The sequence below is a fragment of the Rhinolophus ferrumequinum genome, chromosome 14 (genome assembly GCF_004115265.2).
Source record: "Rhinolophus ferrumequinum isolate MPI-CBG mRhiFer1 chromosome 14, mRhiFer1_v1.p, whole genome shotgun sequence".
NCBI classification, from domain to species: Eukaryota; Metazoa; Chordata; class Mammalia; order Chiroptera; family Rhinolophidae; genus Rhinolophus; species Rhinolophus ferrumequinum.
In genome coordinates, this window is record NC_046297.1 from 24189409 (window position 1) to 24217237 (window position 27829).

A 27829-nucleotide genomic window follows, 5' to 3' on the forward strand; every position below is an offset into this window, starting at 1 on the left:
TAAAGGATCTCTTTGCTGGGTATATTATTCTTGACTCATAATTTCTCTCTTTCAATAGTTTGAATATTTGGTTCCACTCCCTCCTGGCTTGTAGAGTTTCTGCTGAGAAATCTGATGATAATCTAATCGGCTTTCCTTTATAGGTTACCGTCTTCTTTTCCCTGGCTGCCTTGAGGATTCTTTCTTTGTCGTTTATTTTTGACAGCTTCAATACAATGTGCCTTGGAGGATGCCTGTTGGGGTTGAGGTAATTAGGTGTTCTATTTGCTTCTTGGATTCGAGGATCCAGTTCTTTCCACAAGTTTGGGAAGTTCTCATCAACTATTTGTTTGAATATACTCTCTGTTCCCTTCTCTCTTTCTTCTCCTTCTGGTATGCCCATTAATCTTATATTGCTCTTTCAGATGAAGTCAGAAAGTTCTTGTAGAGTTCTTTCATTTCTTTTAAGTCTCAAATCTCTCTCTTCTTACATCTTTGTCATTTCCAGGTTTCTATCTTCGATGTCACTGATTCTTTCCTCCACCTGGTCAACTCTACTACCTAAGCTGGCTATTTCATTCTTAGTTTCTTCTATTGAGTTCTTAATCTCCAGAAATTCTATCTGGTTCTTTTTTAAAATTTGAATCTCTTTGGTAAAATGTTCATGTTGTTCTCTGATTGTGTTTCTGTGTTCATTAAACTGTCTTTCTGTGTTTTCTTGCATTTGACCGAGTTTTTTCAGGACTGCAATCTTGAATTCTCTGTCATTTAAGTCACATATTCCATATCTTTAAGTTCATTTTCTGGAGGCTTTTCGTTTTCTTTCTGAGCTGTCTTGTTGCCTTTTTTATTCATGGCAATTGATGATTATTTCTCTTCCTGGACATCTACAGGAGTGGGTTCTTCAACAGGTTGATAGGAAGAGGTCTTTCTTTTGTTTTCTGGTACTTGTTGGTAGAATGTTTATTTTCTCTACGACTGCAGCCTTTTTTTCTCTCTCACACTGTAGTGTTTTGTTTTCTCTGCACTGTTCCAGCTTCGCATACAATGGAGTGATTTCCTGGGAGGCGGGCTTCTCCTCTGTTAACAGTTCACCTGGGTCATAGGGCGCAACATCTGTGTGGACATGCGGAGAACTTTTGACGTTTCAGAGCTCTTCCTGCACCAGATTCAGAGCCCGTGTGTTTCAGGAGTTCTGTTCACTCCTGCAGGAATTCACCTAGATAGGTGGGGACAGGGGCGGGGTGAGGTGTGAGAGGTTGCCCAGAGCAATGACAGCGACCACCACTAAAGCTAGTCCTGCTTCCACAGCTCCCTCCCCTTTGCCGGAATTAGTTGGGCTGGGCATCTGTGTCTGCGGACCACAGTTCTCAGTACTGCAAATTTTCTGTTGTTTTGATCTGATACTGCTACTGTTCCGCTTCTAGCACTGGTCAGGTGGCGGCGGGGCGAGCTTGGGAGGGTCAGGAGGAGGCGGCTAGTCTCAATGCCTGAGGCTTCCATTCTCTGGGCCTTCTTTCGAGAAGAAGCCTTCTTCCGTTTTCAGCCTTCTTCCGTCAGGCTTTGCTCCGAGGTCTGTGCTGTGAACGTTGGGTTCAGCCGTGTTATATGCTGTCCCCTCAGCCCAGTGATACATAAGCAGAGCCTTAACAGTCCGAGTTCTTCCCTCTCCTACAGCTGTGGTAGTTCTGGGATGCAGTGAGCTCGGAGCATTGAGCTATGTCTGTGTCCTGTGCCCGCCCGGCTCTGTCTCCGCACTTCTCTTTTCCCTCCTCCTCCCCTCACGCAGTGTGTCCACTTTAGGTGAATTCGGTAGTGAGGCTCTTCGTCTTGCCTGTCTGCTGTGCAGGGAGTCCTTTGTGGAGTTATAGTTGTTCGATTTGTTCTAAATTCCAGGGGAGATTTACAGAGGCTCACCTCGCACCACCAGTTTGATTTTACCATCATTGCTCTTTATTGTTGATCATACTCCTTTAAATAGAATCGCTGAGTGATATTACCAGCAGTATATGAAAATTCTGATTTTTCTCCATTTTCATTAAAACTTGCTATTTGTCTTTTTGGTTATAGCCATCCTAATGGGTGTGAAGTGGTATCTCGAGGTTTTTATTTGCATTTACCTAACGACTAATTTGTTGAACATTTTTTCTGTCCTTGTTGGCCATTTGTATATCTTTGGACACATGTCTCCTGAAGTCCTTTACCCATTTACTTTTTGTTTGTGAATTGTAAGAGTTCTTTACATATTGTGTATACTAGACCCTTTTTAGATATGATTTGCAAGTACTTCTCCCATTCTGGAGGTTGTCTTTTTACTTTCTTCATTTTGTCCTTTGAAGCACATCAGTTTTTAATTTTAATGATTGAAAATTTTTTTGTTGTTGCTTGTGCTTTTGGTGTCACATCTAAGAAACTATTGCCTAGTCCAAGGTCACAAAGATTTTTGTATATTTTATATTTTTTTCTAGGAGTTTTATCTTTTACATTTAGGTCTTTGGTACATTTTGAGTTAATTTTTGTATTTGTTATGAGGTAGGAGTCCAACTTCATTCTGTTGCATGTGGATATCTATTTATTTCAGCTACTTTAGTTGAAAAGACTATTCTTTCCCTATTGACTTGTTTTAATATCCTTTTCAGAAATACGTTAACCATAAATGTACTTGTGTTTATTTCTGTATTCTCAAGTTTCTTCCATTGATTTACATGTCTTTCTTTATTTCAGTTCCACATTGTCTTTATTAGTTTCTTTTTAGTAACTTTTGGAATTGGGAATTGTGAGTCCTTCAATCTTATTCTTTTTCAAGATGTTTTTGGCTATTCTGGGTTTCTTGAGTGTCCAAATGTATTTTAGAATTGGTTTGTCAATTTCTGCAAAGCCAGCTGCGATTCTGACAGAGATTGCATTGACTCCATAGATCAGTTTGGAGACTACTGCTATCTTAATATTATCTTTCAGTACATAATCATGGCATGTCCATTTATATAGACCTTTAATTTCTTTGAACGAGTTTTGTAGTTTTCATAGTAAAGTCTTATATATACATACACACATACAGATAAACTCACATATAAACACATAAATACACATGTGTGCACACATATATAAGTTCTAGAATATTTTAGCCTGGCTCATATTGTTATATAAATGTCAATATTAATACTGTTACTAATTTTTTTTGTATATCTTTAACACTTTCGGGGAAGTTGGATTAAAATAAAAAAATAGTTACCAGAAAACCATTTAACATTTATTTCAGACAATTTTACACAAAAAATTTAAGCTACTTTTATTTAATCTTTTAATAGAGATAACATGTAAAAAGTATCAAGTATAATGTCAAGTGTAAAGCAGGAAACTGTATGTATGTGTAGTATGATCCCATTTTAGTAAAAATATTTTTCTTAAAGTAATATGTATGGAAAAAAATGGAAGGAAATACATCCAAAGATTAACTGTTTATTTCTGGCTAGAAGGATTATGATGATTTAAATTTTTTCGTTTTTTCATATTCTATTTTGAGTATATGTGTACATAAACAAAGGACAGAACACTAGTTTAAATTATTTTTAATAGTGTAAGCATGTAGAGATATCAGACAACTGGTTTACTCTACTCCTGTGAGGAGTATACAAAATATTAATTCACACAAAATATTAATTATATTAAAATGTTAATTATACAAAATATTAATTCATACAAAATATTAATTATATTATCTGTCCTCCCTAGTTTGTTAGGCACATTGTTGTGAGTTATAAAGAGATATAAAAAAGATATCTATATTTTGTAAATTATAATGCCTTGTGGAAACATAGGAAAGAAAACACACTTCTCTTTAGAAATCATCTTTATACATAAGTAAAGCTTAAAAGTCTTTGGGTTGTTTCTAGGTTGATGCTGGTGTTTTAGTTAATAGCATTGATGGCTCACACTTTTAAGATGAGTTAACATTTATCCTCACAAACTTCTTAAAGTACTATTCTGTTACTAATTTACTATGAATTGAAACAGTACCTAATGGCATTGTTCAAATAATTTCTCTACTAGGCATGGATGGGCAGAAGCCTTTGCGGGTATCAGAAGTTCACATATCAAATATATCTGTCCGCATGCGTAAGTGTTTTTAATCTTTAAGCTTGTGATTCATAATTGGGAGAGGAACAATTGTGATAGATTTACTTTCCTGAAAAGCCTTTGAATATAATTAATTTTTATTGTATTCTTATATTCTTTTTAAAAATAAAGATTAGTAAGTTCTTTAAAACTATAATAATATCTTGGTTACACTGACTTTTTTTCTTTTGTTGAGAAATTTAAAATAGTGTTGTCTTAGAGGTTAGTGAACTCACATCCAGAACAATTCTTTTAGCTATACAAACATCTATTAAATTCTAAGGATATCCATGAGGTATCTGTGAAGGGGATTTACCTGTTAGATTTGTGAGAAATATTTACTATGTTGAAAAACTTCTTCATTTTATCAGTTAGAGGCAATGTTTTGTACTGTGGAAAGACACAGACTTTGGAGTCTGATAGATTTGGTTTAGAATTCTGAAAGTGTTTGTGGATGACAAAAAGAAACTAGTAGTTTTTGAGCAAACTCAGAAAATCAATAAGTCCGGCAAGTTTTAAGTCAAAAGATTGCTGAGAAGCAATAGCCATGGAGAAGGCAAGTGGTAGGCGCATGCTAGTAGGTTAGTAATTGCACCCTCAGAAGTGGGAGTGGCAGCAGAGGTGATAAATGTGAAAGAGGAAATGGAAAGAGGAAAAACAGAGGGCTTATCATTTTGTGATTTCTGCTCAATTGCTACTGGCCCCAGAATTGAATTCGGTCTAAGGCTATTTCACAACCTAGGGGCATTTATGTTCTCAAAGAAATTTTAAGGAGATTTTGTAATCTATAAGATAGACTTGTTTCACTCAGTTAGGAGGATTGTGGTGAGATGTAGTTACAGTGTATTTATTTTTCCTTTCTTTTGTACCTAGCTACATTAAGGTTGTCCAGTAAAATTTTTATCACAGACTTGAATTGAGTGTAATGGACACTTAGGCAAAACTTGTATTTTCCTTATTTATTTAGAGGTCTCTTAAAAAAGCAGGTATATATAGCTAAGAACTAGAAAATAAGCAAAAATGTAATCTGAGTTTATGGGAATTGATGTTACATTATCTGTGCAATAAATTGCTCATGTCCTTAGCCCTTAAGCCAGAGTCTCATATTTTGTACATTTCCAACTGTCTTGGTTACTGGTTTTCCTTCTCATGTCTGGTTTGAAAGTATTAAGTAAGGGTGTTGAGAAAGGAAAATATTTTTTATTTGCCAAACTTAGTTCTTTCCAGCTGCTGCTCTGTCTTCAGAACACACTTGGAGAGTTTGGGGAACAGAATTGTACAGGTGTGGATGCAGTGAAACAACTCATAGGTTAAAATTGTAGAATACAGTTTTGTGTAAGCCTTAAGTAATTATCTATCTTTGATGAAATTTATCAAGTTTTTTGCTTTGTTGTATTCTTATTTTGCTGTTTCTTTTTTCTTTCCCATGTAGACCAGTTATGCCAGTAACATTAAATATGAATATGGCTATGCCTTCTTGGTAAGTAAGAATTTACTTATTCAGTAAGAACTTTATACTTAGTTTTTTTAAAGCAGAAGTGCTTTTGTGTATAGCGGTTTTTAATTAGTTATTTTAAGTTGCAAAGTTAAGTTAGTCACTTTAAATTTAACCTTAAATTATTTAAGTTTTTATATTTTAGATTCAGGGGCAAATTTAAGGAGTCAACAGGTAGAGAAACAAGAGAGAGTGGGTAAATAGAAATACTGCAGAAAATATCTCCCACTGCTTGATAAACTTTCGTTGATTTCGGTAACCAAACATTTGAATGACCCTATGTGTCTTTCTGATTAAGCCATGGTGTCTTTCCCCTTCCAACTTCTCTTTCTGGAGAACTGGTGAATTTTTAAGGAAATCATTTTCTCTTGAACCCCTTTCAAGATATTTTCACATTCCCTCTATGCTTCATAGTCAGGAAGCAGAGTCAGGTCTTTGTTCCTCTGCGACACTTCCAGACTATGAGTTTTTCCCTGCAGCTGTCTGAGATGCGTGCAATCAGGTCTTTTCAAAAACGATAACTTTGATACCTGATTTTTTCCTTTCCACTCTGTTTTCTACCACCATTTTATCTTTTGGGTGACTACCGAATCCTATGTAAATGGCCTATTCACAAACTTGACTGGCTTGTTACTTCCTTGGCTCTTCTCTTCCCCAGTGACATTTTGTTTTATCACCTTTAGTCATCAGCAGTCATTCCTTGGGCCTTGTCATCTAGAACTGTCCCATCTCTGAAGTCACTTAATTCAAAGCTAATATTAAGCATAATTGTTCATCCTTTGAGTTTGCTTCCGTTTCCATACTATTTATGCTTAGACCTCTTTAGGACTTCCAGTCTACTGTCTGTCTTCTTTACTTCTTCCCATCCATCACTAACCCACCCCTGCACTTTCTCTTTTATCTACTTTAGAGTTCTTGGCAACTGTTACAAGTTTCTGCCTACCTTGGCCTTTAGTTCTTTCATATTTTCCCTCTCTAGCAAAATTGCCGTCCAAAACCAAAATTTCTACCTAATGTTGCTAGAGACCATAATGATAGTGTATAACCTGATAAAGAAGTAGAAAGGCGTAATCTATGATGTAATCTAGACATTATTATGGTAAGTGAAATAAGTCAGACAGAGAAAGTCGGGAACCACGTGATTTCACTGATATGTGGTATATAAAACTGAAAACAACAAAGGAACAAGACTAACAAATGAAGAACCAAAAACTCATAGACACAGACAATAGTTTAGTGGTTACCAGAGGGCAAGGGATGGTAGATGGTAAAAGGGATCAAATATATGGTGATGGAAGAACTGGGTGGTGAACGCACAATGTGATACATAGATGATGTAATACAGAATTGTACACCTGAAATCTATGTAACTTTACTAACGATTGTTACCCCAATAAACTTTAAATAAAAAAAAAAAGGTAAAAGAAGTTGAAAGGGCCAAAGGAAGGCTTCCCTTGGTCTCTGGTTTGAGATATCTGTAATACGTGATGAAAAAGTTTTTCAGAATATGAATAGAGATTAGTAGCTATATTTCATTGTATTGACTTGCCATGCATTAGAAGGGGAAATGAGTAGCTGGAATTTATTACAAACTTAGGAATATGGGTTGAGGTTCCTGCGTTGGTGCAAGATTGGCCTAGATAATATTTTAGATATTTTTACACTAAAATTATGTGGCACTGTGACTTTTTAACATTAGAGTGTGTCTAGTTGGGATGAAAGGCATTTATAGAATGTCACATTCTCATGTTTAAGTTAATTATTTGGCCTCTGTAGACATTTTGAGTTTAATGTTGTAGAAAATACATTTGGTCAGCCCTTTTTATCCCAACTACTATGAGTTTAGTAAAACATACCAACAGTAGATATTCTTAGAGTCGAATGATTCTTTTAAGATTTTGCCTTATTTTCTAGGTTTGATATTATTGGGCTTTCACCAGATTCACAGGAAGATGAACCTGGAATTAAACAGGCAGCAGAAAATGGTAAGTACAGAAAAGTTTTGTAAAGACAAAAGCATTCTGAAATATTTTAGTAGATTGAATAGTTTTATTGTTGTTGATGAAATAACTACACAATTAGGCAGCCAGTTGACTCAGTGGTTAGAGCGCAGTACTCATAACACCATGGTCGCCAGTTTGATTCCCACATGGGCAAGTGAGCTGCGCCCTCCACAACTAGATTGAAAACAACGACTTGACATGAAGCTGATGGGTCCTGGAAAAACATATTTCCCAATAAAAATTAAAAAAAAAAAAAAAGAAATACCACAAGATTATCTGAACCCAGGAGTTGGTGCTGTTTCCATTTCTTTCTGATCACTCACTCTCTAGCTTGTCTGCCATGATGGCCACATGGACTCACTTAACTGCGCTCAGTGAAGATGGGTGGGGGGAGGAAAGTAGCATTTATAAAACTTCAACACTGTCAGATGAATAATTTTGCTTTGATTTACATATCAAATGGAGAAAATAGCAGAATGTTCAATAATTGTGGCCAGTTATCTTCATTGAGGGGACTTGAAATACAGATGAAAATAATGATATAATGATGTAATGATATATAATGCAAATTATATTAATTTTAGTGTGGTATTAATAATAGATGCCACTGACTGAACACTTAGCTATAAAACTAGGCAATTCTTATAAATCATCTCATTTAATACTCCTGTGAATTGAGTATTAGCTATACTTTACAGTATTTCCAAAATGTGTTCTCTGGTTAGTATTCATTCCATGCTCCCTTATGAACAGGATAATTCCGTTTATTTTTTAGGTGAAAGAATAAAGAACGCGGACTTATTGGGAAAAATCTGGGTTTAGAAAATGCACAGAAGCATCCTTTTACATACATGTTCTGAAATATTTACAAATAGACAATGTGATGACTGGGATTGACTTCAGAATGCTCTAAGTGGTGACACAGCAGGTACTGATAAAACTAGCCTGGCTGTGAATTGATAATTGTAGAAGTGAGGTAATGTGTACCCAAGGAATTATTGCACGTTCTTTTAGCTTAAAACCCCCAAACAAGTAGAATCCTTTTAAAAAATATTTTTAAAAATCTTTTCTTAGGACTTTTAATAACTTTAAAACAGGGAAGAAGATGCATTCAAAACACATTAGATATTTAGGAATGTCAAACCAAGAACACTGACTGTTAGGGTCATCAAAAAGTAGATCAAAGCTAGAATCTTAGAGCTATGATTTTGTCAAAAAAAAAAAAAAAGTGACAAAAATACATATTGGGTATGGGAATGAGTTATTGGGCCCTGTGGAAGATAGGAGCTGGGCTTTTGAAGAGGACAGATAGGCCTGGTGAGTTCCAAAGTGAAAAGTTCTGTCCTAATGATAGAGTTGGCCTATGACATAGTTGCCATTTCTTTCCTCTTTGAGGTGATGTATTATTGGAGAGAATTAGGCTCAGACTCAGCTGTGAAAGAAAAAGTCTCTGTTTGTGGGCTGAGAAACTATGTTACCGAACAAAGAAGCCAGTGCTCAGGTTAAGTCCAGGGAGCACAGTGGTGCCCTTGCCCTTATGCAGAAGGTGACTGAAATTACATCCTACTACTCCACAACTGACTGCTGTCATTGTAGTTTGTTAACTTTATCTCAGCTGTTGGTGTGTAACCATGGGGAGTAAAGCTTTGTGAAACTGAGGGAAAATAGTCCCAACAGTTACGTGGCTGCTAGCAGCTAACATTTACCAGGCCCCCACCGCAGCCTTCCCTCCTCAGAGCTGGGCTGTTTCCTGCTACTTCTACATCTTCTGTCCAACTGAGGCTATGCAGTCTTCCCCTAAATAAATCACTCTACTTCTCAACAGTTCTTTTATTTCTTAAGCCCTCTTTACTGTTCTAAACCCATTCTCCTATGCCCTAATCAGGGTATCCCTACCTTGTCATACTAATCCTAACTTAGAACTAAACTTTATAAAAAAACAAAATAATTTTTAATTTGTGCACTTGGTTGTTGTTTTTTTCCCAATGTTCTAATAATTAAAGTTGGAAATTTTAATCTTAAAAAATGAAACTCTTGCATATATGTTAAAAATGAAAAACGATACAGTGGTACCTCAGTTTTCGAATGTAATCCATTCTGGAAGACCGTTCGAGTTCTGAAACGTTCAAAAACTGAGGCACGGTTTCCCCATAGAAAGTAATGCAAAATGGATTAATCTGTTCCAGACCTTTAAAATCAACCCCTAAAACTGCAAATTTAGCATGAATTTTACTATCTAATGATACCATAGATCCATAAAATTTATGACGTTCATAAACCAAAATGTTCGTCAATGGAGACATTCCAAAACCGAGGTACCACTGTAAATTTGTAAAAGTTCCAAAAACTCAGAGTGACTATAAAGAAAAGGAAATTCTAGGAGTTATCAAATATGTTTAATGATGCATGCCAAAGTATTTTGCAGAAAAAGAAAAACTCATTTGATTTGTTCCTACATTTACTGGCTATAGGAAAATTTAATACTGTGTTTTGTAAAAAATAATAGAATGAACTGTTGAAATAACTGTAAATCACAAGCCATGTAATCTGCTTTAAGTACTTACATTTTTTGGGGGGGAGGGTCATAGAATAAGCATTTATTATCAGAGCACTGGTGGTCTGAGAAGGCAGTGGGTTAACACCTCCAAAAACTGCCTTCTTAACTATTTACTATTTTAAAATCACAACTTTTAGGTACAAATGCCTATGGTTCATTTGAAGAGAGAGAAATACAAAATGTATATAAGCAGAATTGACCATAGATAAAAGAATATCCATGTATTGATGAAAGAACCGTTGTTTATAAAGTGTATAACAAGAAATAGTTGAACAGTTTAAGTAGCACCTGGAAAATCTGAGTTTTACAATGAAAATAATTCTAATTTTGTATTTTAATAAAGTGCTTCAAGTTTTTCTCTTGTTTTGACCTTTAATATACTTTATGCTTTTCTGTCATTAATATTTTTCAATTTAAATTGTATCAATGGCTTTAACTTTGAAAGTATTGGTGATTTAACTTTCATGTTGTTTTTAGTAAAAGCTTTGATAGAGCAAGAGGTGAAGAATGGCATTCCTTCAAACAGAATTATTTTGGGAGGATTTTCTCAGGTAAGATAAAGTTTGGGTGGTATGTCAGTACCATCAGTATATTTATCTAGAAGTCTGTGGTTTCAATCCTTTTTCTATGGAGGAGTCCTTTTTTAAGAAGATGTTATAGAATCTGATATACTACGTATTTTTAATGCTGAATTAAGTATTAATGGACTAGAAATAATTATTGAGAATACTTTATACTCTTTGGCTTTTCTAGTTTTCTCTCTTCAGTAGTAGCCTTTACCTTCTAGATTACATCTAGAAAATCAATTTATTAAGTAAATTGATTGGAACCTGTAATATTAACACTATGTATCCCTTTAAACAAAACTAACTTAAATATAAGTTAGTTTTAAGACTTAAATATATAAGTCCCCTGTCTAGGAGGAGACTACTAATAGGAACAGTAAGGTATAAGACAAGAGAATTTCTTCCCTCTTTTTGTAACAGATTCCCACTGGTTGAGCCCTGCAGATTCCCCTGCAATCCATGTCGGGCAAGATCAGATAGGGGCTCCCACAAAGCAGCCCACGTGCTGGGGGGCACTGGTCCCACTGGAGGCTCAGGGGAGACCTGTCTGTGTGGTGTTGTGTTAGCCTGATAGAAGGGCAATACGGTCAACGTGTGCTGCTTCTCTTACCCTTCTAATGCAGTCTCCTTGGTCTCTGTGGTGCTTCAGCCTCACGCTTGTATTCTAGGATTCTCTCAGAGGTGTCTTATTCTTGAATCGTTGTTAGTTGTTCTTGTGAGGGAGAGCGTAGTCAGGAACGACCTATTTTGCCATCTCGGTGATGTCACTCTATCCTCTTCCCTCTTTTTATCATGTAAAATAGGTTTTAGATATACATATGTGATGCTTATTTTTGGTATCTTCTCTTTATGTACTTTTTCTTCTACCTTCTGTACTTTTTCTATGGGCACAATTACCTCATGTTAATTTACGTCTTTATTTCAGCTTATCACCTGTTTGCCCTGTCATCCATCGCCAAACTGCTATAGCTTCCAATCTGTAAATCTTCTAAATCATTAACTTAGTGTCAGACAACCTGCATTAGGGTAATGTCACAATTAGGGAATTATTTAAAAGTTAGAATTCAGTAGAAAGGTAGGCTGTTGATACAATACAGTAAAAACATATGTTACTGATTTGGTATTTGTTGAAATTCAGATAATATACTTTGTATTACACATTGTGACATAAGTATAGGTAGAAAAATGAATGCCTGATTCAAATAGGAAGTGAACATAGGAGTCTGTGTACTTGACATTTGTTGATCACAATTTATAAAAACCAACTCCTAATACCTTAAGCAAGAAAAAGTTATGAGCCTGTGGGATCACATTAAGGAAACCAAGGACGGGAATGAAGCAAGACCTCCGGAAATAGCTAGGACTTGGAAAGCCATCAGGACCTTCTCTCCGTCTTCATCTCTGCTTCTCTGCTCATCTGCTTCATTTGCTGCCGTTGGCTATCTAAGCTTGCACAGCCTATAGCATTTCCAGTTCTTGAGTTTACATGTTCCAGCTACACAAAGAGACAGTCACTGAATCCCAATTTCAAAATCCTGGGAAGAAAGAACATGACTATCTTGAATGAGAAAGGATCTCATGTCTTCATGTGGCCCAGTGACCCATGGGCAAGGTCAGAGTGATGTGGCATCTAGATGACTGATGGGAATGCAGTTCCCAAAATGCAGGGTGTTGTGAGCTGGATAGGCAGATATTCTAAAGGTGTCTGCTATATATTCCTTATTATCTTGAATACCTGTTTTGGAAAATAATACCAATTTAAGAGGAGATTTGATTGTATACCTAACACTTTTCAGAGGAGAAACTAGTAACTGTGAATTCAGAATATTCCTAGGGCAGTTGTGAGTGCAGCAGTTAAAACTCTGCTAACTGTTTTGACTGACTGGGTAGTCGCTATGTTCTCACAATGGTCAGTCAGTTTAGAGAAACTATGTGCTTTAGGACACTGTAGGATGGATGTTGTTTGCCTGATTTGATTTGACATAAGCCATCCAGTTTCATCTTTTTATGGACATTGTTAACAAGAAATCTCTTAAGTTGCTGTTAGCAGAAGATGTGTTCCATTTACTTTCCCTGCTTCTCTTTTCAGGGAGGAGCTTTATCTTTATACACTGCTCTTACCACACAGCAGAAACTGGCAGGTGTCACGGCACTCAGTTGCTGGCTTCCACTGCGGGCTTCGTTTTCACAGGTAGCCTGATTGATTGATTAAGCAACATTAAATTACTGAGATAAGAGATAGCAGATAATGTTGGGGAGAGAATAATTTTTTTTAATAAAGTTTATTTTTAGAACAGTTTTATGTTCCCAGCAAAATTGAGCAGAAACTACAGAAAGTTCCCATGTGCCCACTGTCTCCATATATAGACAGCCCTCTTCACACTGTTGACATCCTGCAACCCAATGGCACATTGGCTATAATCAGTGAACCTACACTGACACATCATTGTCACCCAAAGCCTATTGTTTACATCAGTCATCCTTTTTTTTATTTTATTAATCCATTTATTCATTTATCAATGGACACTTGGGTTGCTCCTACCTTTTGGCAATTGCAAATAATGCTGCTGTGAACATGGGTGTGCAGATACCTGTGTGACTCCCTGCTGTCGGAAGTGGAATTGCTAGATCATACGGTAATTTTTCAGATTTTGAGGAATCTCCATATTGTTTTCTACAGCAGCTGCACTACTTTACATTTTCACCAGCAGTGTACAAGGGTTCCAATTTCTCCACAACCATATGGACATTTCTTGTTTTCTGTTTTTTTTTTTTTTGGTTTTTTTTTGATAAAAGCTATCCTACTGGGTGTGAAATGGTATCTCATTGTAGTTTTGATTTACATTTCTTTTTTTTTTTAAGTTTATTGGAGTGATAATTGTTAGAAAAATTATATAAATTTCAGGTGTACAATTCTGTATTACATCATATATAAATCCCATTGTGTGTTCACAACCCAGAGTCAGTTCTCCTTCCATCACCATATATTTGATCCCTCTTACCCTCATCTCCCACCCCCCACCCTCCTTACCCTCTGGTAACCACTAAACTATTGTCTGTGTCTATGAGTTTTTGTTTGTCATTTGTTTGTCTTGTTCTTTTGTTGTTTTTGGTTTATATACCACATTTCAGTGAAACCATATGGTTCTCTGCTTTTTCTGTCTGACTTATTTCGCTTAGCATTATACTCTCAAATCCATCCATTTGTCACAAATGTTCCTATTTCATCTTTTCTTACCGCTGAATAGTATTCCATTGTGTATATATACCACAACTTCTTTATCCATTCATCTATCGAAGGACATTTTGGTTGTTTCCATGTCTTGGCCACTGTAAATAAAGCTGCAATGAACATTGGAGCACACGTGTCTACGTATAAATGTTTTTTAGATTTTTTGGGTAGATACCCAGGAGAGGGATTGCTGGGTCATATGGTAATTCCATTCATAATTTTTTCAGGAACCTCCACACTGCCTTCCATAATGGCTGCACCAGTCTGCATTCCCACCATTGTATGAGGGTTCCTTTTTCTCCACAGCCTCTCCAACACTTGTTACTATTTGTCTTATTGATGGTAGCCATTCTGACTGGGGTGAGGTGATATCTCATTGTGGTTTTTATTTGCATTTCTCTGATGATTTAGTGATGTTGAGCTTTTTTACATATGTCTATTTGCCATTTGTATGTCCTCTTTGGAGAAATATCTCTTCAGGTCCCCTGCCCAATTTTTCAATTGGGTTGTTTGTTTTTTTTTGTTGAGTTGCATGAGTTCCTTGTATACTTTGGATATTAGCCCCTTATCGGAGGCACTGTTTGCAAAAATCTTCTCCCATTCAGTTGGTTGCCTCTTTATTTTGTCCATGGTTTCTTTTGCTGTGCAGAAGAAACTTTTAAGTTTCATATAGTCCCATTCATTTATTTTAGCTTTTACTTCCCTTGCCTTTGGAGTCAAATTCATAAAATGCTCTTTGAACCCAAGGTTCATAAGTTTAGTACCTATGTTTTCTTCTATGCAGTTCATTGTTTCAGGTCTTATGCTTAAGTCTTTGATCCATTTTGAATTAATTTTGGTACATGGTGACAGATAGCAGTCCAGTTTCATTCTTTTGCACATGGCTATCTAATTCTGCCAGCACCATTTATTGAAGAGGCTGTCTTTTCTCCATTGTATGTTTTTTGCTTCTTTGTCAAAAATTATCTGTCCATATTTATGTGGTTTTATTTTTGAGTTCTCAGTTCTATTCCATTGGTCTACGTGTCTGTTTTTCTGCCAATACCATGCTGTTTTGATTATTGTTGTCCTGTAATACAAGCTAAAGTCAGGGAGTGTGATACCTCCAGTATTGTTCTTTTTTCTTAAGATTGCTTTGGCTATTTGAGGTCTTTTGTGGTTCCAAACAAATCTGAGGATTTTTGGTTCTATTTCTTTTATAAATGCCATTGGGATTTTGATGGGGATTGCATTAAATCTCTGTATTGCTTTGGGTAATATGGCCATTTTAACTATGTTGATTCTTCCAATCCATGAGCACGGAATGTCTTTCCATTTCTTAGTGTCTTCTTCAATTTCTTTTAAAAATGTCTTGTAGTTTTCAGCATATAGGTCTTTCACATCCTTGGTTAAGTTTATTCCTAGATATTTTATTCTTTTTGCTGGAATTGCAAAAGGAATTGTTTTTGGTGTTTCTTTTTCTGAGATTTCATTGTTGGTATATAGGAATGCAATGGACTTTTGTATGTTGATTTTGTAGCCGGCAACTTTATTGTATTTGTTTATTGTTTCTAATAGCTTTTTGGTGGAGTCTGTATGGTTCTATATACAGCATCATGTTGTCTGCTAAAAGTGACAATTTAACTTCTTCATTCCCAATTTGGATGCCTTTTATTTCTTTCTCTTGCCTGATTGCTATGGCAAGGACTCTGGCAAGGACTGTGTTGAAAAGCAGAGGTGATAGGGGACAGCCCTGTCGTGTTCCTGAACGTAGAGCAAAGGGCTTCAGTTTTCCACCATTAGTTATGAGATTAGCTGAGGATTTGTCATATATGGCCTTTATTATGTTAAGGTATTTTCCATCTATACCAATTTTATTAAGTGTTGTAGTCATAAATGGATGTTGTATCTTGTCAAATGCTTTTTCTGCATCAATTGATATAATCATATGAATTTTGTCCTTTATTTTGTTTATGTGATGTATCACATTGATGGATTTGCAGATGTTGAACCATCCTTGTGCTCCGGGGATGAACCCCACTTGGTCGTGATGAATAATCTTTTTAATGCATTGTTGTATTCGATTTGCTAGAATTTTGTTTAGGATTTTTGCCTCTGTATTCATCAGAGATATTGGACTGTAGTTTTCTTTGTTTGTGTTGTCCTTACCAGGTTTTGGTATCAGGGTAATGTTGGCCTCATAAAATGAGTTGGGGAGTACTGTCTCTTCTTCAAATTTTTGGAAGAGTTTGAGCAGGATTGGTATTAGATCCTATTTGAAGGTTTGGTAGAATTCACTAGTGAAGCTATGTGGTCCCGGACTTTTGCTTTTGGGAAGGTTTTGGATGGCTGATTCAATTTCGTTACTGGTGATCAGTATGTTTAGATTTTCCAATTCTTCATGGTTCAGCCTAGAAAGGCTATATGTTTCCAAGAACTTGTCCATTTCTTCTAGGTTATTGAATTTGGTGGCATATAGCCCTTCATAGTATTCTTGGATGATCCTTTGTATTTCTGTGGCGTCCGTGATAACTTCTCCTTTTTCATTTCTGATTTTGTTAATTAGTGTCTTGTCTCTTTTTATCTTAGTGAGCCTAGCCACGGGTTTGTCAATTTTGTTAGTCTTTTCAAAGAACCAGCTCTTTGTCAAATTATTTTTTTCTATTGTCTTTTTGTTCTCCATTTCATTTAGTCCGGCTCTGATTTTTGTTATTTCCTTTCTTCTGCTGACCTTGAGTTTCATTTGTTCTTCCTTTTCTAGTTCTTTAAGGTGTAATGTGAGGTTGTTTATTTGAGATTTTTCTTCTTTCTTGAAATTGGCCTGTAAAGATATAAGCCTCCCTCTTAAAACTGCATTGGCTGCATCAGAAAAATTTTCATAGGATGTATTTTCATTGTTATTTGTTTCTATGTATCTTTTGTTCTCTCCTCCAATTTCTTCTTTGACCTGGTCGTTCTTTAAAAGTATGTTGTTTAGTCTCCATGTATTTGTATTTTTTCCTGCTTTCTTTTTGCAGTTAATATCCAATTTCAAAGCCTTGTGATCAGAGAATATGCTTGGTATGATTTCAATCTTCTTAAATTTGCTTAGGCTGATTTTATGTCCCTATATATGGTCTGTCCTTGAGAATGTTCCATGTACACTAGAAAGAAATGTATAGTCTGATGTTTTAGGATGAAGTGCTCTATATGTGTCAATTACGTCCAGTTCATCTAATGTGTCATTTAGGTCTGCTATTTCGTTATTTATTTTCTGTTTGGATGTTCTATCCATAGCTCTCAATGATGTATTTAAGTCCCCTAGTATAATTGTGTTTTGGTCAATTTCTCCCTTTAGTTCTGTTAGTAGGTGCTTGGTATATTTTGGTGTTCCCTGATTGGGGGCATAAATATTGATGATTCTTATGTCTTCTTGTTGTATAGTCCCCTTTACCATTTTGAAATGTCTATCTTTGTGTCTTGTTACCTTTTTCACCCTGAGGTCTGTTTCATCTGATATCAGTCTAGCTACACCTGATTTTCTCTGGATACCATTTGCTTGGAGTGCCAATTTCCACCCTTCACTGAGTCTATGCTTGTCCTTGTTGCTGAGATGCGTCTCTTGGAGACTGCATATGGTTGGGTTTAGTTTTTTGATCCAATCTGCTACTCTGTGCCTTTTTATTGGTGAGTTCAGTCCATGTATATTTAGGGTGATTATTGATATGTGAGGATTTCCTATCATTCTATCTTTAGTTTCCTGTTTAGGCTGTGTCTCCATGGTTTCTTTGCCTTTTTGTTGTTGTCTATTATTTCTGTGTGGTGGTATTGTATGATGTTTCTCTCTGTTTCTTCTTTTATTACAGTATATGTTTCAGTTCTAGCTTTCTTTTGAGTGGTTACCCTTAAGTTTATGTAAAAGAAAGTTTGATATTTAGAGTATTCCATTTTCTTCAGCACGCTTACTTTCTCCATTCCCATAGTCCGGTTCAGGCCTTTACTCTCCCCTTTTTTATGTTTTGGTTGTCACAAATTGTCCCTGTTGATGGTGGTCGAAAGACCTCCTTTAGTATTTCTTGTAGTACAGGTCGTGTATTATAAAATCCCCTCAGCTTCTGTATGTCTGGAAAGGTCTTTATTCCTCCTACACATTTAAAGAATATCTTTGCTGGATATATTATTCTTGACTCATAATTTCTCTCTTTCAATAGTTTGAATATTTGTTTCCACTCCCTCCTGGCTTGTAGAGTTTCTGCTGAAAAATCTGATGATAATCTAATCGGCTTTCCTTTGTAGGTTACCGTCTTCTTTTCCCTGGCTACCTTGAGGATTCTTTCTTTGTTGTTAATTTTTGACAGTTTCAATACAATGTGCCTTGGAGAAGGCCTGTTGGGGTTGAGGTAATTAGGTGTTCTATTTGCTTCTTGGATTTGAGGATCCAGTTCTGTCCACAAGTTTGGGAAGTTCTCATTGACAATTTGTTTGAATATATTCTCTGTTCCCTTCTCTCTTTCTTCTCCTTGTGGGATGCCCATTATTATATTGCTCTTTCTGATGGAGTCGGAAAGTTCTTCTAGAGTTCTTCCATGTCTTTTAAGTCTCAAGTCTCTTTCTTCTTCCATCTGTGTAATTTCCAGGTTTCTATCTTCAGTGTCACTGATTCTTTCCTCCACTTGGTCAACTCTACTACCTAAGCTGGTTATTTCATTCTTAATTTCTTCTATTGAGTTCTTAATCTCCAGAAATTCTATGTGGTTCTTTTTTAGAATTTCAGTCTCTTTTGTAAAATGCTCATGTTTTTGTTTGATTGTGTTTCTAAGTTCATTAAACTGCCTTTCTGTGTTTTCTTGCATTTGACCGAGTTTTTTCAGGACTGCAATCTTGAATTCTCTGTCATTTAAGTCATATATTTCCATATCTTTAAGTTCCTTTTCTGGAGGCTTTTCACTTTCTTTCTGAGCTGTCTTGTTGCCTTGGTTCTTCATGGCAATTACTGATTTAGTATTTCTCTTCCTAGACATCTACAGGAGTGCGTTCTTCAACAGGTTGATAGGAAGAGGTCTTTTGTTTTCCAGTACTTGTTGGTAGAATGTTTTATTTTCTCTCTGACTGCAGCCTTTTTTTCTCTCTCACGCTGTAGTGCGATGTTTTCTTTGCACTATTCCAGCTTCTCACACAATGGGGAATTCCCTGGGAGACAGCTTCTCCTTTGTTAATAGTTCGTGCAGTGTCCGTGTGGGTATGTGGAGAGTTTTGGAAGTTTCAAAGCTCTTCCTGCACCAGATTCAGAGCCCGTGTGTTTCAGCAGTTGTTTACTCCTGCATGGATCTGCCCAGATAGTTGGGGCCAGGGGCAGGATGAGTTGTGAGAGGTGGCCCAGAGCAATGGCGGCGACCACCACCACAGCTGGTCCTGCTTCCACAGCTCCCTCCCCTTTGCTGATACTAGCTGGGTTGCGAATCTGTGTCTGCAGTCCACAGTTCTCAGAACAGCAAATATTCTGTTCTTTTGATCTGACACTGCTACTCTTCCGCTTCTAGCCCCGGGCAATTGGGGGTGGGGTGAGCTCTGGGAAGGTAAGGAGGGGGCAGCTAGTCTCAGTTCCTAAAGCTTCCGTTCTCTGCTCAGCAGTGAGGGCTTAAACCACCTTTTTCAGCCTTCTTCCCTCAGCCTTTTCTCCGAGGTCTCTGTTGTGAGTGTTGGGTTCAGCCGTGTTATATGCTATTCCCTCAGCCCTGGGGGCCATAAACGGAGCCCTAGCACTCCAAGTTCTTCCCTCTCCCACAGCTGCGGTAGTTCTGGGATGCTGCGAGCTCGGAGTATTGAGCTAGTATTGTGTCCTGTGCCCTCGTGGCTCCGTCTCCTCACTTCTCCCTTTCCTCCTCCCCTGCTCATGTGATTTGCCCACCTTTAGGTGAATTCAGTAGTGGGCCTCTTCGTCTTGCCTGTCTGCCGTGCAGGGAGTCCTTTGTGGAGTTATAGTTGTTCAATTTGTTGTAAATTCAAGGGGAGATTTACAGAGGCTCACCTCACGCTGCCATTTTGATGATGTCTCCTCTCATCTTTTTTTAAAAACACTTTTGTTAGACTTTTGTCATGTATTACCAGGCTTTATGGGTACACTACATTGTCTTCATTGTGAATTCCGTAGAATGGAATAAGAAATAAGTCCTATTATCATAAATCTTATATTTGAAGTACTTGATACATTTTTAGATGTATATAAAATTACAAAGGATAATTTAAGTAGCACACAAACATGTGTCAGACATCTGTGCGTAGAATCATCCAAAGGTGAGCAAATCGTGTGAGCAGGGGAGGAGGGAAGGGGGAAATACACAGACACGGGCTGCAGGATGCAGGCCACAGTCCAGAGCTCGCTGCAGTCTTGGGAGAAGGAAGAGCCTAGGCTGCAGGTACTCTCCCTGTGGTCCAAAGTGCTGCCTATGGTATCAGTATATATATAATACGGTTGAACCCAGTGTTTGGGGCAGAGACCTCGGAGCAAAGAATGAATACAGAAGGGTGAGAACTGTGATTTAAGCCCTCACTGCCAGGCAGAAAACAGAGAACAAAGACACAGAGCCTGACCGACTTCCTCCCACACACCCAGTGTTAGAAGCAGGCTCCAGAAGAAACGAGAGCCGTGTGAAATTAGAGAACAGAATAACTACAACATTGAGAACTGGAGCTACGTTTCCACAGCCACAAATGCACATTTTAGCGATAGGGAAAGAGCTCTAGGGGCGAGATAACCGTGGGCTAATAGTCGCCATTGCTCAGAGCCACAAATACACCAGCTACCTCTCACAGCCAACCCAACCCCTCTCTTTCTGGGTGGATCCCTGCTGGGGCAACCAGAACCACTGAGACACACAGGGTCTGCATCAGGCTGCAGGGGCAGCATTGAGATTTCAGAAGCTCAGATCTCTTATCGCCCTCTTTATCCTTCCATGAAGGCAGTGCCCTGACAACCAGGCAACCTGCTCAAAGAGGAGAAGCCTACCTTTCATTGCATGAGAAGCCAGAACAACATAAGAAAAAATATAACGCTATAACTTGAGAGAAATTAAAAGGCTGCAGTGGGAGAGAAAATAAAACATTCCTGCAACACCTTCTAGAAAGAAAAACACAGACCTCTTCATATCAGCCTGCTGCAGAACCCACTCCTGTAGATTCCTAGGAAGAGAAATAATAATTCATTAATTGCCATGAATAATCAAGGTAACAAGGCAGTTCACAATGAAAATGAAAACTCTCCAGAAAATGAATTGAAAGACATGGAAATGTGTGACTTAAAAGACAGAGAATTGCAGTTCTGAAAATACTCAATGAGATGCAAGAAAACACAGATAGGCAGTTTAATGAACTCAGAAAGAATCAAAAAACAAAATGAATATTTTACCAAAGATATTGAAAGTTTAACAAAAGAACCAAATAGAAATTCTGGAGATGAAGAAATCTGTAATAGAAATGAAGATTAAAAAGCCAGCTTAGATAATAGAGCTGATCAGATGGAGGAAAAAATCAGCAATATTGAAGATAGAAATCTGGAAGTGACACAGATGGAAAAGGAGAGAGACTTGAGAGTTAAAAGAAATGAAAGAACTCTACAAAAACTTTCTGACTGCATTAGAAAAAGCAACATAATAATGGGTATACCAGAAGGAGAAAGGAACAGAATATATTCAAACAAATAGTCAATGATAACTTCCCAAACCTGTGGAAAGAACTGAATCCTCGAATCCAAGAAACAAACAGTACACTTAATTACCTCAATCCCTACAGGTCTTCTCCAAGGTGCATTGTATTGAAGCTGTCAATTATTAATGACAAAGAGAATTGTCAAGGCTCCCAGGGGGAAGAAAGCAGCAACCTATAAAGGAAAGGCCATTAGACTATCATTAGATTTTCCAGCAGAAACTCTACAAGCCAGGAGGGAGTAAAATCAAATATTCAGACTATTGAAAGAGAGAAATTATAGCCAAGAATAATATATCCAGAAAAGATATCCTTGAGATATGAAGGAGGAATAAAGACCTTTCCACACATACAGAAGCTGAGGGAATTTTCTAACACATGACCTGCATTACAGGAAATACTGAAGAAAGCTATTTTACCAGAAACAAAAAATCAAAAGATTACAAAACCATGAGCAAGATTACTAACCGACAGAAAGAATGAATAAATGGCAACCCTTACACAAAATAGGGCATAACATATGTTATGTTAAACATAACATAAAGGCTAAAGAATGTAAAAACATTTTTTAAAAAAAGGAGAAAGAAGAACGAAGTTGCTACTGCCACTCAGAAGTCAACTCACAGCATAAGTATAAATAACTTGTGACAACAAAAACATAAAAGGGGAGAGAGTAAAGGTCTGAATCTGCAAAAGGGAATGGAGATAAGAAGCATGCTCAAGAAAAAGGACTACTGTGTATATGAGACTTTCTTTTATATAAACTTAATGGTAACCACTCAAAAAAAATCCAAAACTAAGATATATGACATAAAAAAAGAAGGAACGGAGGGAAAAAAAAATCATAGATTACCACTACACTAAAAAAACAGACAGCAACAAAAAGGGAAAGAAACAATGGAGACACCAAGATACCAGAAAACAAAAGAGAAAATGGATATAGGAAATCCTCATATAGCAATAATTACCCTATGTGTAAATGGACTTAACTCATCAATAAAAAGGCACAGAGTAGCCGGTTGGATCAAAAAGCAAAACCGAACCATATGCTACCTCCAAGAGACGCATCTCAGCCACAAGGACAAATACAGACTCAAAATGAAAAGGTGGAGATTTGTACTCTAAGCAAATAGCATCCAAAGAAAAGCCATACTGATATCAGATGAAACAGACTTCAGGATAAAAAAGGTAACAAGCAACAAAGATGGACATTTCATAATGATAAAGGGGACTATGCAACAAAAAACCATAATGTTTATCAATATATACTTATATGCCCCCAATCAGGGAGCACCAAAATATACAAAGCCAGCACTAACAGAACTAAAGGGCGAAATTGACCCAAATAAATATAGTAGGGGACCTAAATACATCATTGAAAGCTATGGATAGATCATCCAAACAGAAAATAAACAAGGAAATATCAGCCCTAAATGACACATTAGACTAAATGGACATAGTTGACATTGATAGAGCATTTCATCCTAGAACAGCAGACTATACATTCTTTTCTAGTGTACATGGAATATTTTCAAGGATAGACCATATATTGGGACATAAAACTGGCCTCAGCAAATTTAAGACGATTGAAACCATACCTACATATTCTCTGATCACAAGATTTTGAAATCGGGTATCAACTGAAAAAGAAAGCAGGATAAACCACAAATATGTGGAGATTAAAGAAAGTGTTTTTAAAGAATGACTGGGTCACAGAAGAAATAAGAGGAGAGATAAAAAGATACATAGAAACAAATACGAATGAAAACACATCCTATCAAAATTATTGGGATGCAGCGAAAGCAGTAATAAGAGGACAATTTATATCATTACAGACCTATCTCAAAAAACAAGAAAAATCCCAGATAAACAACGTAACATTATGCCTTAAAGAACTAGGAAAAGAACAAATGAAAGCCAAAGTCAGCAGAAGGAAGGCAATAATAAAAATCAAAGCAGAACTAAATGAAATAGAGGACAAAAAGATAATAGATGAAATTAATGCAATAAGAGTTGGTTCTTTAAAAAGCTTAATCAAATTGACAAACTCTTGGCTAGACCCACTACGACATAAAGAGAAAAGACAAACAAAATCAGAAATGAAACAGGAGAAGTTACCATGGTTCCCACAGAAATACAAAAGATCATATAAGAATAATATTGTTACTGGAATCTCCGTTCTTGGGGACGCAGTGAAGAATCACAGGTCAGCAAGCTGATTAGTATGCAATCAGCGTTTATTAGTGATACATTCTCAGGGAAGACAACGGGCCTAGCTGAGGTGTGAGAGATGGGGGGAGAGGGAGCCAGAGGGAGACAGACAGAGAGAGACCTAGTGGAGGTGGGAGAGAGAGGCCTAGCTGAGGTGGGAAAGAGAGGCATAGGTGGCGGGGGGGAGAGAGAGAGATAGAAAGACTAGAAGGAGGGGGTGGAGGCGGGAGGTGAGAGAGCAAGAGCCAGAGAGACCTGCCCCTTGTCCAAGGACTTAGAGTTTGCTGGGTGGAGTGATGGGGCTACATATTGATTTGGTGGGAAAACATGGTGCATGTTCTTCCACCTGAGGGCATGACCTAAGATGGGTGAAGGTCTGTTGACTGAGATCCTTATCTTGCTTCAGACCACCTCTTGTCATCTCTTGTTGTAAAAACAGCTATGTGGCTGGAGACAGTTAAAGCTATTTATGAGCTTTTTCTGTTGTCACTGTGGACCTCCTCCCACACATCCTCCTCCTCCTACATTTTATAATTTCTACCTAACACAATGAAGGACTATATGCTACCAAATTCATAGGAATTTGGACAAGGAGGAAATGGACAAGTTCTTAGAAACATAAGCCTTCCTATACTGAATCACAAAGAATTGGAAAATCTAAATACACCAATCAACAGTAAGGAAATTGAATCAGTCCTCCAAATCTTCCCAAAAGAAAAAGTCCAGGACCAGTGAATTCTACCAAACATTCAAAGAGGATCTAACAACTGTCTTCCTCAAACTCTTCCAAAAAATTGAAGAAGAGGCAAAACTTCCTAACTCATTTTATGATGCCAACATTACCCTGATACCAAAACCTGGTAAGGATAACACACAAAAAAGAAAATTACAGACCAATATCTCTGAGAAATACAGATGCAAAAATCCGAAACAAAATTCTAGCAAATTGAATATAATGATGCATTAAAAAGATTATACATCGTGATCAAGTGGGGTTCATCCCAGGAACACAGGAATGGTTCAACATATGCAAATTGATCGATGTGATATACCACATAAACAAAATAAAAGATAAAATTCATGTTAATAGATGCAGAAAAAGCATTTGACAAGATGTAACATCCATTTATGATTAAAACACTTAATAAAATGGGTATAAAAGGAAAATACCTTAAGATAATAAGGGCCACATATGACAGAGCCTCAGCTAATAGCATAATGATGAAAAGCTGAAGCCCTTTGCTCTATGTTCAGGAACAAGATAGGGTTGCCCCCAGCACCACTGTTATTCAACACAGTATTGAAAGTCCTAGCCCCAGCAATCAGGCAAGAGAAAGATATAAAAGGCATCTGAATTGGAAATGGAGAAGTTAAATTGTCACTCTTTGCAGATGACATGATTCTTTATGTAGAAAACCCTAAAGACTCCACCAAAAAGCTATTAGAAACAATAAACAAATACAATAAAGTTGCCCGCTACAAAATCAACGTACAAAAATCCATTGCATTCGTATATACTAACAATGAAATGTCAGAAAAAGAAATGAAAAAAAAATTCCTTTTGCAATTACAACAAAAAGAATAAAATACCTAGGGAGAAACTTAATAAAGGATGTAAAAGACCTATACACTGAAAATTCTAAGACATTTTTAAAAGAAATTGAAGAAGACACAAAGAAATGAAAAGACATTCTGTGTTCATGGATTGGAGGAATCAACATAGTTAAAATGACCATATTACTCAAAGCAATTGTCGTGCGGGGTACCCTGCTCGCTGCGCAATGTGTCGTGCAGGGTGTCAGGCAGGTCTCTAGTCGCGCTCCCCACATAAGAATGCAGGATATGGTGAGGCCAAAAAGGAACACACATGGAGCCATAGATGGGGGAGTCATACCACTATATTCTCGCTGGCGGCATCCGCCTCTCTGCAATCCGCTCTTGCTAGCTCAGCCACCATCTTCTTGCTAGCCCCCATTTTTCTGCTAGCGTAGCCACGGCGGTTATATTCATGGCCAGTGGCTCACTGGTCACAGCTGACGGCCAACTAGCCACAGCTGATGGCCATTTGATGACAGTCCGTGGCCATTTACTACCTGAGCCAGCACCTTTCTATGTGAGGCTGAGAGCCTGGAAACTGCTTTCTGGGCTCTGTCCCCACAGCAATATACAGATTTAATGCAATCCCCATCAAAATCCCAATGGCATTCTTTAAAGAAATAGAACCAAAAAATCATCAGATTTGTATGGAACCACAAACGACCCCGAATAGCCAAAGCAATCCTAAGAAAAAAGAATAATGCTGGAGGTATCACACGCCGACTTTAGCTTATACTATAGGGCAACAATACTCAAAACAGCATGCGTGTTATTGACAGAAAAACCGACACATAGACCAATGGAATAGAATTGAAAACCCGGGAATAAATCCACATAAATATTGACAGATAATTTATTTTTATTTTTTTTATTTTTCAGTGTCTCACTTTTTCTTTTTTTATCCTTCACCCCTTCTTCCGCCTTCCACCCCCCACCAACCCCCACTCCAGTTCAAGCTATTGTTTCTCAGTCTAGTTGTGTAGGACATAGCTCCTTGGCCCATGCTGGTATTATGAACTTGCGCTCCCCTGGCTGAGGCAGTCGGTCTCCAGTCGGCCGGCCGCTCACAGCAGCTCATGGCAGCTCTCCCTGCCTGCCGGCCACTCACATTGGCCACCGGCTGCTCCTGGAAGCACAGGTAGCCCATGGCAGCACAGAGCAGCCCATGGCAGACTGCAGCAGCCCGCGGGGTGCTGCCCATTGCAGCTCACAGCGGCTCAGGTGGAGCTCCCGCTACTCATGGCAGCCCAGCTCTATGGAGAGCTGTTGTTCACAATCTTAGCTATAGAGGGTGCAGCACACTGGCCCATGTGGGAATCGAACCAGTGACCTTGGTGTCAGGAGCACGGCGCTCCATCCACCTGAGCCTCCGGGCCATCCCATCAGATAATTTTTGACAAAAGAGCCTAAAGCATAAAATGGAGAAAAGACAGCCTCTTCAATAAATGGTGCTGGGAGAATTGGAAAGCCACGTGCAAAAGAATGAAACTAGACTGCTATCTGTCATCATGTACCAAAATTAACTCAAAATGGATCAAATGCCTAAACATAAGACCTGAAACAATAAACTGTGTAGAAGAAAACATAGGTACTAAACTTAGGGACCTTGGGTTCAAAGAGGATTTTATGAATTTGACCTCAAAGGCAAGGGAACAGACACTTCTCCCAAGAAGACATAGAAATGGCCAACAGATATATGAAAAGATGCTGAACTTTCCTAGCTATTAGGTAAATGCAAATCAAAACCACAATGAGATATCACCTCACACCTGTTAGAATGGCTATCATGAACAAGACAAATAATAACAAGTGTAGGAGAGGCTGTGGAGAAAACGTAACCCTTGTACCTGGGGGGGAATGTAGATTGGTACAGCTGCTATGAAAGGCAGTGTGGAGGTTCCTCAAAAAATTAAGAATAGAATTACCATATAACCTAGCAATCCCTCTCCTGGTTATATACCCCAAAATCTGAAAACATTTATCCATAAATATGTATCTACTCCGATGTTCATTGCAGCATTATTTACAGTGGCCAAGACATGGAAACAACCGAAGTGTCTTTCGATACATGATTTGGTAAAGAAGATGTGGTATATATACACAATGGAATACTACTCTGCCATAAGAAAAGACGAAATAGTGCCATTTGTTACAACAGGGATGGATTTTGAGATTATTATTCTAAATGAAATAAGTCAGACTGAAGTCGAGAATTGTATGAGTTCACTCATGTGGGGTATAAAACTGAAAGCAACAAAGGAATAAGACAAAGAAACAAAACTCATAGACACAGCCAACAGTTTAGTGGTTACCAGAGGGTAAGTGGGGAGGAGGGGGAATAGTAGAAGAGGGTAAAGGGGGTCAAATATATGGTGATGGATCGAGAACTGATTCTGGGTGGTGAGCACCGACAGT

The 27829-nt window shown here is 37.6% G+C and overlaps 1 protein-coding gene across 1 annotated transcript in view; it reads left to right on the forward strand.

The window, feature by feature from the left end:
* LYPLA1 (lysophospholipase 1) overlaps positions 1 to 27829 on the forward strand; it is a 60944-nt gene that overhangs the window by 27057 nt on the left and 6058 nt on the right. Inside the window, exons 3-7 of the mRNA XM_033126136.1 lie at positions 4030 to 4095; positions 5528 to 5575; positions 7505 to 7575; positions 10628 to 10701; positions 12806 to 12907. Of these exons, the coding sequence (XP_032982027.1) occupies positions 4030 to 4095; positions 5528 to 5575; positions 7505 to 7575; positions 10628 to 10701; positions 12806 to 12907 (361 nt within the window). The remainder of the gene's footprint in view (positions 1 to 4029; positions 4096 to 5527; positions 5576 to 7504; positions 7576 to 10627; positions 10702 to 12805; positions 12908 to 27829) is intronic.